At 47.0% G+C, this 11,676-nt stretch overlaps 1 protein-coding gene across 1 annotated transcript in view; it reads left to right on the top strand.

Annotated features, from left to right (window-relative positions):
- The first annotated feature begins 734 nt into the window (after nucleotides 1–734).
- CASS4 (Cas scaffolding protein family member 4) overlaps nucleotides 735–11,676 on the top strand; it is a 38,504-nt gene continuing 27,562 nt past the window's right edge. Inside the window, exon 1 of the mRNA XM_012803817.2 lies at nucleotides 735–832. Coding sequence (XP_012659271.1) covers nucleotides 797–832 — 36 coding nt within the window. The 5' untranslated portion in view covers nucleotides 735–796. The remainder of the gene's footprint in view (nucleotides 833–11,676) is intronic.

An 11,676-nucleotide genomic window follows, 5' to 3' on the forward strand; every position in this document is an offset into this window, starting at 1 on the left:
CAGCAAGTGATGATGAACTGCGTGGGGGTGGCTTCAGACGCGGGAAGACCGATGGGCTTATCAGATTTCCGGGGGATAATATAAGGGGGGTGCCCAGCGCAGCCCTCGTGCAGAGTGGGCACTGGGACGCTGTTAAGCATTAGGTGCTGGACACAAAGACCAGGGGCGGTGGGGTTCAGAGCAGGGAATGTGTGTAAATGAGAGGAACAGGTGGAGCAGGGATCGTGTCCTTTGAAGCGTTCAGCTTGACTTGTTTTATCCCGGCGGTCACAAGGCAGTGTTGAGGAGCAGGAAGGAAGAAGGGCTGACCGCTGCCAGAAATCCAGCCCAGGGCCTCCCGTCAGGGAAATGTGCCTGGTGGGTTCAGTGGGTGTCGTTCCACGGTGTTTAAGGGACCAGAATGCTGTGTCCGTGCACAGAGCTCTTCAGAGTAGGAACTTCCCCCTAAAGCAGAAGAGCAGTTTTTTTCTTCTCCTTTTGTGGTTTCACACAGCGAATGAGTGACAATCTCCAGGACAGACAAAGTGAGACGTCAGGCTCTGAGGAGTGCGCGGCCTGTATTTCTGGTTCCCTCCTCCCTCGCCCCTCTCATTGTACCCTTATCGCGCTTCCCAGAAAGTTTGCCAGCTGGGAGAATCTTTTTGACAATTTCCCATGTGTTGTCAGATAGCTCCATAGAACTCAGTTTCTGGGAAGCGTCCAGAAGCATGCAGTGACATTGCATAATCCTCCTCTGAAGCTTCAGATACTGGCGGTGGAGCTCAGAGGAGCCTTCTCACAGCGCCTGCCTGCCGTCATGAAAGGAACAGGAGTCACCGATGGTGCCCCCAAGGTGAGTGGCAGGGGCTGCTCAAATGGGGAGGGAGGAAGAGGGGAGCAACCGTGCCGGGTAAGGACAGCAGCCGGTTTTAGTTCTGACTTTCTGTGCATTTCACTCAGGGTGAATGCTAGTGATGGGAGTTCGAGGCTGCCAAGTTTAAGTGTGAGGAATACACGTTCTGTGATGCTTCTTACCAGCTTGAGTTTGAGATGGGTGAACACAACTTTGTAGTAGAAATCAGCTCACATGGTTGACAGGACAACCCATCCCTTTGTGTCCATTTATTGCCCAACAAACTTTGTAAGCCAGATGTGCATCTCTGCCCTAGCCCTCCCGGATCTCTTCTTTCTCTGGACCCTGGAGATACTCGTGCTGTTTCCAACTATCCTGATGGATTTCTGTGCTGGCTTTGCAACAGCAGGGCCCAGATCCCAGCTGCAGCCTCTCATGCTGAGTCCCCAGTAAGCTCTCTGGGTGCTGTTGTCACATTAACCTGTATATTGTGTGAGTGAAGCTGGAATTTTCTTACAGGTGTCAAGTCTGTGCTGTGAATCAAAAGGATTCACTATTTAGAAACCGTAAATGGCCTCTATATGCAAAAAATGTCCTCAGACACAAAGAGAGTGAAGATCAGGTTGATGTGTTTCAATCTTGCTATCCTATTTAAACATGTTAAGCAGAACAGGGAAAAAATGAAACAATTACTGAATGGGGAGCCTGCTAACAGAATTAAATGTCATTATTGTAATAATAATAAATGTCGCTAGTGGAGTATATGCCTGAGTGACCTGGGATAGCCTCTCTTACACAGGTTATGTGTAAATATCTTTGCTACTAGAATCTTGTCTCCAACTATTTACTTTGAAAATGTTCAAACCATTGGAAAAATTGAAAAAAAAAAATTCAGTAAACTCCTGCAGATCCTTCCCCTACTCTGCTTCCTGCCACTTCATTGTGTTTTTGTTCACCTATTGCTATGTGGGTAGACACAGGAACACCCTTTGCTTTTACTGTTGTTAAACCATTTGAAAATAAAGGGCAGGAGGCCGGGCATGGTGGCTTACGCCTGTAATCGAGCACTCTGGGGTGCTGAGGCAGGTGGATTGGCCTGAGTTCAGGAGTTTGAGACCAGCCTGAGCCAGGGTGAGACCATGTGTCTACAAAAAAAGAAAAAAACCCAGGCATTGTGGCGGGTGCCTGTAGTCCCAGCTACTTGGGAGGCTGAGGCAAGAGAATCACTTAAACCCAAGAGTTGGAGGTTGCTGTGAGCTGTGATGCCACAGTGCTCTACCGAGGGCCACAAAAAAAAAAAAAAGAAAAGAAAAGAAAAGGCAGGTATAATGACACTTCACCCCTAAATACTCCCCTCCTGTGTCTCCTGAGACCACAGACACTGTCCTCCAGAGCCACGCATCTATACTAGGCCCGAGAACATCTGGCATTGATTTAACAATCCCATTCTAATATTAGTCCACATTCACATTTCCCCAAAGCATTCTTTTTGTAGCTTGGGGGGTGTTGTTATTTGTTTCTGTGTTTCTTTGCTTTTCTGATCCAGAATTCATTCCAGGATTGCACGGGGTTTGTCAGGGCTCAGTTGTCCTTCATTCATCTAGAAACAAATCCTTTCTTTGTTTCGTAAACTTTTTTCTGAGTAGCCTAGATTTAGACTTCTTTTTAGACTTGTTCTGCCTGAATGATCTAGATGATCTAGACAGCACTTTACAGTTTGTAAGTAACCTGCCTCCAGGTCTTTACTCTGCTGACACCTGGTTCCATCCACCACCTCCTCGGTGTTGCTGGGCAGGGGGGATGTGGCAGTTCAGATGATGGAGATGCAACCAGATTCAGCCTCAATGAAAGAGTGAATATTCTTTGGTCCTCTCCTCCATCTCAGCCCTGAGTAGAATGTTCTAGACTCACTCAAGGAATATCCAAAGGAAGACATAGAACTTTAAAAAATCTTCCAAATTCTCAAGGTTGCTTTAGATGTGACAGACCGTGGTGACGTCAGATGTGTCTACCGCTTGTGGGGATGTGGCTTGCTTCAGTGTCTCTGGGCAAGAAAGCTCAGTGGGGGGGCCCTTGATGAGTGGGGAGCAGTTTCAGTGCTGGCATTTCAAACCAGTCTTTATAGAAGAAGGGCCAACCAGACCATGGGCAGAAATGTACATGGCCCACACCGGGCTGGATCCCCTCCCACCAGCTCCTCCCTCAGCTCCCTCCCCTTCTCCCCACTATTCCCTGCCTCGAAATGAAATGCTCCTCTTTCATATGGCTGGATCGTGTGGGTCCTCCCCTCAAGCAAGCGTCACCCCACCCAGAGGCCTCTCTGGACCACCCATCCAAGTCCCTGCCCCCACCTCCGCCCCCATCACTTTTGTCATCTGTCTTCCCCTGGGAAGTCAAGGCTGTGCGGGACAGACCTGGGCTCTGTCATTCAGCACTGAGTCTCTTGCATCTGCAGCTGTGCCTGCACATAGTAGGTGCTCAATAAATGCTTTGCAGTAGTGTGTAGATGAATAGGAGGTTACAGGGCACACAGGGAGCCCCCCTGGAGGACAGGAACGGTACTTCCTCATTGCCAAGTATCCAGGAGCAGGTGCCATTCCTGACTCTCAGCCTCCTAACCCCAGCCGGCCCCAGCCTAACCCCCCACTCGCTCCAGACTCTTGAGAGTTGGCCCCTCTTTCTCCCCTGGTCACAGGCTGCCTTAGATTTGAGCTGCTGTAATTGAAATCAAGGTCACAAGAACCTGTGGCCTCCCTGTGACCTGGTCCAGCAACTTCCTCCCTTCACCCATCCCACAAGACAACACAGCCCAGACACAATATCCAACTTGAAAACACAACTCCCAGCACCTTGCACAACCACTCACCCAACACATAGTTACTGGGCTCTGGGGGCTCAGGGTGATCAAGACAGAGCTGACATTCTGGTGGGCATCAGTTCCACAGGAGATGAGCAGATACACACATGACTATGGGTAGCAACAATAACAACTGCCACAAAGAAGATAAAACAGGTGTTCTGATGGAGGCAATGGAGAGAAACAGCTGCTCTGGAGACCCAAGTAATGGGAAAAGCTCCCCAAGCAGAGGGAGCAGCAGGTGCAAAGGCCCTGTGGCAGGAATGGATTCAGCATAGTAGAGCATCTGTGAAAAGGCCAGTGAAGTTGGAGCAGAGTACACAGGGGAAGACAGCAGTCAGAAGAGAGAGCTGAAGTGTAAGCAGGGTCAGCTGGGGGCTGTGTAAGAGCTCTGAAATCATTCTAGTTGCTGACAAAGCCACTGGCCTCCTTAAAACAGGAGAGGCCATGGTCTGATTTTTGTTTCCCACATCAGTCAGGCTGCTGTGCAATGAATGGACTGACCAGAGGTAGAAAAGAGCAGGTGCAGGGAGGTGAGTGCAGAGACTTAAGTGTAGGAGGCTTCTTTCTTCATCTTGGATGGCACCCTCCTGTTCTCAACGGACTTGGAGAGGAAGCATGTGCTTGGCCTTTTGAAAAAAATAAAACCTTTGGTGTTAGAGACTGTTGGGCATGTGTGAGCAGAGGAATAATAAATCAAGGAGTAAATATCCTTTGTCAGAATATTACAGGGGCACACATGTTTTGGTTGCATAATTTGCTTTTGTACATTTGAAGTCAAAGCTTTGTGCCATTAGGTGTGACTTTGCCCACCCCTCCCCCTCCCACCTGTTTCCTATCTATTGAGTTTACTCCCATTGTAAACTCAATGTTTGATTGACCAGTTCCAATTTATGTTCGATTCAGAGGGACAACACACCTTTCATTTCTTTGACAGATAGTAAGTGCCTTCTGCCTTCTGTGTGCTAGGCACTGTTCTGAATGCCACCAAGGACAAGGGTTTGGTCCTTTTTCTCATGATTTAATAAGTTATTATCATGGTTGATAAAAAAAATCCATTACATCAATGCTGCCTATGGGATCAAAATAGAATTTAAAGGCGGGGTACAGTAGCTCACGCTTGTAATCCTAGCTCTCTGGGAGGCCAAGGCAGGAGGATCCCTTGAGCTCAGAAGTTTGAGATCAGCCTGAGCAACAATGAGACACCATCTCTACTAAAAATAGAAAAACTAGCTGGATATCGTGGCAGGTGCCTGTGGTCCCAGCTACTTAAGAGGCTGAGGCAAGAGGATGTCTTGAACCCAGCAGTTTGAGGTTGCTGTGAGCTATGACGACACAGCACTCTACCCATGGAGACAGAAGTGAGACTGTCTAAAGAAAAAAACTATACATATATGTATATATATGTAATTTTAAAAATTTATATTTGTTCCTTTGTTTAATAACTTATATTTCCTGAGCATTTCATTTCCTATAAAGTACACTTAGTAAAAATAAAAAGGACACTGCTGCCGGGCCAAAACTTTAATGTCTGCTAAGAGACTATTTGAAGGACGGCCCCTGGCAGGGGAATAGGGAAGCACCCTTAGAAACACAACACGCTGTGGAATGGCTCCACTGCGATGACTAAGGGAGGAAATGACAAGGGCCTGGAGGGGAAATAACTTAAAAGGAGGAAGGTTGGAGGCTGGTAAGAAAGATGCCGCTGAGGGGGAGATTAGAAGAGTCCACTGTGAGTTGCAAAAAAAGGGAAATGATTGTTTTAGGAACCATTTCCAAACTCATTGCTCACACACCGTTTGTTCAGAAGAAGAGTCTTGTGGACACGCCCATGAGAGGCAGGGTCAGCCGTGGGAACACGTGGGTCCTCCTGCACCCAGGTGGTGCCTCCCAGCTCTGGCACTCCAGGCTCCCGTCACTTAAAGCCCCCAGGACCCGTGTAGACCATTGCAAAGTCATTCAGGACACCTGTGGGCCAGAGAGAGTTTCTGCATGAGCTGATCCATTAGTGAATGTACTGTTCTTTTTCTTTTCTTTTGAAAAAGAGCCTCACTCTGTGACCCTGGGTAGAGTGGTGTCAGCCAAGTGGTGTCATCCTGACTACCCTGGTGTCAGCCTAGCTCACGGCAACTTCAGACTCCTGGGCTCAAGTGATCCTCTTGCCTCAGCCTCCCAAATACCTGAGATTACAGGCATGGACCACTATGTCTAGCTAGTTTTTCTATTTTTATTAGAGACGGGGGTCTCAGTGTTGCTCAGGCTGGTCTCAAACTCCTGAGGTCAGGCGATCCACCTGCCTTGGGCTCCCAGAGTGCTGGGAGTACAGGTGCCCAGCCTACACACTATATCCCAATATGCACTAGAAAAAAACCAAAACTAGCTCATCAAACCTGTAATTTAATAGGTTAGGGTTAGGGTTAGGGTTAGAGATGGGTCTTAAAAATTGGCTCAATTCGTTACTTTAACTTTTTTAATATATAGGCAGCACGGGGAAGTGAGACCTACACGGTCTCAGAAAAGCTGCCTCCCTAACTGGAGTTGGCATCCATAGTGATGAGCAACCAGGTGACACAAAGCTCCTTCCTTCTCCCATGCCGTTCCTCCTTCGTTCTTTTCAAAAAAGGAAAGAAGGAAGAAAAGGAAATTAGAAAGGAAACACACCTGCATGTCCATTTCTTTGTGATCCTTCCGATGACGTTCACGAACTAAGAGGCCAGAGCAGGGAAAGATGTCATCCACCATGCAGGTTTGCAGTTGGGTGGGAACGTGGAGATCACCCTGTAACACTACCGCACTTTCAGATGAAGCAAGCAGGGCCCAGAGAACGTGGCAGTTACCCGCTCTCCTTCCTCAGTAACTGGTTTAGGGGTGAAGGCAGAATTCTCGAACGTGTACCTTGACCCAACACTCCTCCCAAATCCTCAGTTTCCCCCAATCAAATATCCAGTAACTCAGGCACTGTTCTAGCAAGGAGTGAACTTGGCGGTGGGAGGCAGTGGGACAGGTGCGAATAATAAGACCCGGATCCCCAGAGCACTTTCAGCTCTAGAATGCAGTGTAGTATGACACGGACCCATCTGGGGCCACATCCAGGAAAATCTGTCCTTTGAAGCTCTGGGAGACCTTTATTGCTGCACTGCTTCAATCCTGAGCTCAGGTCAAGGGAACCTGGTCACCTGTTCCCCACAGCACACGTTGTCAGGCATACAGTCGGTGCTCATAAATAACTGCTGGTTTAATAAAGCACTGAAAGTGCAGTTTAGCAAGGTCCGCATGAGTAGGGAAAGTATACTGAAGCTAGTCGATCTGGGCGAGACCCAAACCTAGTAGAAAATCGCAGCTTTCAGGTATCAGGGGAAAGATGTTTCATTTCCACCAGTGGCTTTGGAATTTTTTCTGGCCACCTTCTCTTCCTCAAAGTCCCAATAACAGGCAGCGCCTTCTGCCGTTCCAGACGTCCCTACTGTAATAGGTGGCTTTTCATCTGACCCATCAGAAGAAATTCAAAGCCAGATGGGTCAGAGTTCAATGTTATGGAGAAACCAGTTAAAGTCTGTGCTTACTCACAGAATATGCCCTGGTCTGGGATTGTTGGTGAACAAGGAATCGTCTTTTTATTTAAATTTCTCTTTTTCTCTCTTATCCCTCCTCACATCCAAATTCACTATGTTTGTTCCCTTCTTTGGCTCTGGTGCCAGTGGATAAACCAATGGGCCATAGGTTTATGGCCAAGAAATTAACGGCTCTTTGCATTGAATGGATTAGGAGGGAATGGAGGGCAATGCTAGGGAGAATTCATCATGCCCCGAGTGGCCCACCCTTCTCATGGCTCTTAGTTCCAGCCCAGACCAGGTGTCCTCAAACTACAGCCCACGGGCCACATGCAGCCGGCCTAGGACATTTTTTCAGCCCATCGGGTGTTTTTGCTGCCGCTGCCTGTCCTGCTTAGCAGCCGACTCTTCCCAGGGCCCGAAGTCCGGCCCTCCAATGGTCTGAGGGACAGTGAGCTGGCCCCCTGTTTAAAAAGTTGAGGACCCCTGGCCCAGACCTACTGGCGAGGGTGGCTGCAGAAAAGGCCCTGACATGTTCATGTGCTTTAGATACCAGCCTGCCAGGCATTCGTGCACAAACTCCTGCAGAAAGTTTCCCTTCTGAAGCCGTTCCTTCTAGTGTTTTCCTGGATATGGAAAACAATTACAGAAGTAATTTCTTTAAAGGATCAAGATGAAGGTGAATGTGTCTGAGTCTCTCTCTTCTGACATTCATCTCCTGCAACTGTTGGATTGCTTGCAATTCTGGATTAACTTGTGAAAGAATCCAAAACTATTATTTCCAGTTTTTTTTTTCTTTGTTTAGGAAGTGGGTAATTATGTTTTCCAAATAACCATGACACCACTGGAAGCAACTGAAAGCTGTTTTAGGTACCAAGTTTTGAAACAGAAAATAGAGCATTTCATATCTTGTTTAGAAAATTATATCCTCTTTAGTTAAGGGGCTTTTTTTTTTAAGGTTCAATATTACTTTAAATATAAAAATAACTGGGGAAAGGGAGTTTCATTCATCACACTTTCAGTTAAATGGTTTCAGATCATTTCCTTCACAGTCTGGAGACTTTCAAGAATGATCAATTTTCAAAACAAAAAGAAAAATTATCAATTTTTTTCAAATGGAAAACAGAGGCAGAAACTGAGTTATTTTCCTAGCCTACTTAGCAAATGACTATTAAACGAACAAACAAACAAAAAACCTAGCAGTTTGCCTTCAGCATCTCTCATTTAACTGCTTTGCTAAGTTTTTTTTCTTTAAAAAAAAAAAAGCCAGCTCCAAGAGAAACAACTTTCCTTTGTGTTGTAACACAGTGCAAGCTATCACCTCATTAAAAAACAATTTAAAATATTTCTGATAATGAAATGTAGATTATTGGAACAAAGCTGTTTTAAGTTTTATAACCTCATAAATTAATTCTCTCACCACATTAGGCATGAGAAATTACAGAGGATAATTTAATAGTGTCCTCAAATTCTCAGAGCAAGTTCTATTTTAAGTGACTCTCAGTTCCCCGTTATTTATGGAATTCGACTTTTAAAGGCAAAGGTTGATATGGAGAGCTACCGAAATTCACAAGAGAAAATACAATTCAGGTTGTAGCTTGTTTCTGGGACAAATATGTCAAAGAGAGAGGACTAAAGGAGGGAAGGAAGAAGAGGGCCCAAAAGGAAGGCAGGAATCAGGAACAAAGACTCATCTGGAAAGGGAGAGAAAAAAGAATGGTGGGCGAGAGGGATCTGGAGGAGGAGGGGTTTCATTTCCACCAGTGGCTTTGGAATTTTTTTCTGGCCACCTTCTCTTCCTCAAAGTCCCGATAACAGGCAGCTCTTTCTACCAACACAGAAGTCCCTGTAATGTGTGGCTTTTCATCTGAATCATCAGGAGAAATTCAAAGCCAGATGGGTCAGAGTTCAATGTCACGGAGAAACCAGTTAAAGTTTTGTTGTGCTTACTCACAGAATATGCCCTTGTCCAGGATTGTTGGTAGAAGTATCAGGAGAGCAAGGAATCATCCTTTTAATTAAGCTTCTCTCATATCCCTCCCCCCATCCAAGTTCACTAAGTTTATGCACTTCTTTGACGCTAGTACCAGTGATAGACCAACTGGCCATAGAATGGCTCTTTGCATCAGATGGATTGGGAAGAAATCCAGGGGAATGTTGGGGAGAATTCATCACGCCTCAAGTGGCCCATCCTTCCCATGGCTCTTGGTTTCAGCCCAGACCAACTGGCAAGGACAGCTGGGCTGGACTGGGCTGGGCTGGCGTTCCCATCTCAACAATAGAACTCACAGCCCAACTCCACGAGGGAGGAAAGTTATTGAACTGTTACTCCAGATGCTTTCCCCAGTGCCACACGCCAGCAATGCCCAGCAGCTGTGCTCTGCTACTGCACACCCTAACTGTGCCCGTGGGTAACACATCCCATCCTGAGAGGCCTCCCACCTGCCTTGGATCTTGGCATGCAGGAGCCAAGTCACCCTGCCCCTAGCCAAGGGAGAGCCCTGGGGGAGGGGTGGGAGAGGTGGAGTGCAGGGAAGGGCAGGGGGCCTCCCCAGGGTCCTTAGAGACCCGTTCAGTGCCTCCCTAACCTGCCTGGGCCAGGACCAGACAAACCTTTAAAGCTCTTCCAGCCTAACCCCCGGGGTTCTTAGTGGACCTCCAGTTAGATCGCACTGAATTCAACACACAGTTCTTGTTGGCTTCTGTGTGTGCCTTCACTCCGCGACCCTCCTCTCCAACTCCCCAAATCAGCTCGTTCTCAACAACTGCTCCCGTTCTTTCGGCATCCTCTGTGCTGTACCTGGTGTAGGTCATCTGGGAGACGGGCCCGTAAGGTGGAGGGTGGTCTTCAGATCTTCCTCATGCTGCAAACTGCTTTTGGCCAAGATTAAGGCTGACTTAGAGCCAGGGTTTGAATGACATTGGTAAGCAGCTGTGTAAATTCACCAACTCAGAGGTCATTTTCTTCCAACAGAATTGAGTCCTTTTTAAAAAATTAGATTTTAGGATTGAAAAAGAAAAATATTTGCACATGGTTTTCAAAAATTCCAACTATGTTCAGACATAGAGGAAAGTGTTTTCTTCTAATCCTGACTCTCTAGCTCCCCAGACCCCACACGGAGAGGACCATCCCCCCAACTTACAAACCCTCCAGAAAGATGGGGTCATTCCATGTCCACACTTTCTCATTTTACCCTTGTCTTTAAATTAATACTACATGTTGGAGACAGTGCTTTTTCATGGCTGCAGGGGGTTCTATTACACAAAGGTATCATCTTATCAGCTTCACCTCCCTCTCCGAGAGGACTTTGTCACGCACTCATCCAGCCTGTGGTCTTATGGGAGTCCTTGCTGAGCTGCACGGTGTGTGGGCTCAGAGGGCAGACTGCAGACTCAACCCTGAGCCCCAAGTTTGGCTGTGGCCTCACTTGCTCACCCTCCCTGTGTCTCAGCTGTAACAACACTTATTTCATGAGGTTGTGACTATCACTTGAGATGCTAATTACTTATCACAGTGCCCGGGACAGAGCTGGAAAACTGAGTCATCTTCATTAACCAGGCATCGTCTAAATACAGGAGTAGACATCAAATCTGACATTTTCTGGTGCCCTCTCAGCCCAAGTAGGCTGGTTTCATTAGGAGCTAATTTGCTTCCAAAAGATTAAAGAGAGTTTTTCTCCCTGTTTGGTAAGTTATAGGGAAATAATGTTAGCTGATACGCAGCATTAAGAAGTGTGTATTGTTGTGTGGGGTTTGCGAAGTGAAGACCCCTTCTGGAACATCTTTGCTGGGCGCACTGGTGCATGCCTGTGGTCCCAACTACTTGGGAGGCTGAGGCAGAAGAATAACTTGAGCCCAGGAGTTCGAGGATGCAGGGTGCCACGGTTGTGCCCAAGAATAGCCACCATACTCCAGCCTGGGCACCATAGCGGGACTCTGTCTCTTTAAAAACAAAATTGTCTCTACCCCTCTGTCATCGTTCTAGGGGTTATCTCTCAGAATGTCGCTACCCAGCAGAAATTTCTCCCCAACGAAATGTCATCTAGATACCTTGCCTCTTCCTCAGCGTTGTCCTTCCTCCTCTGTCTCTCTTCCCTTTTTGGAGAATGTGGGTGGGAAAAATGGAGGTGGTGAGGGGATTTTTATGATGCTCTGGGAAAGTTTTCTTTCTTTCTTTTTAACATAATGTGCTTTTTAAAATGATAGAAAATAGACATTTACAAGACAGCAGATAAGAACATTCTCTCTGATTGGATCTTTCCTAGTCCGTCTCTGAATTTATATAATAAGAAACACATTCAAGGCTTGCCACCTGTAGCTCAGGGTTCCAGCCAGATTCTCCAGCCACATACACCCAAGCTGGCAGGTTCAAATCCAGCCTGGACCCACCAAACAACAATGACAACTACAACCAAAAACTAGCTGGGTGTTGTGGC

Source organism: Otolemur garnettii, unplaced genomic scaffold (genome assembly GCF_000181295.1).
Source record: "Otolemur garnettii isolate 467f Iridium unplaced genomic scaffold, OtoGar3 scaffold00023, whole genome shotgun sequence".
NCBI lineage: Eukaryota > Metazoa > Chordata > Mammalia > Primates > Galagidae > Otolemur > Otolemur garnettii.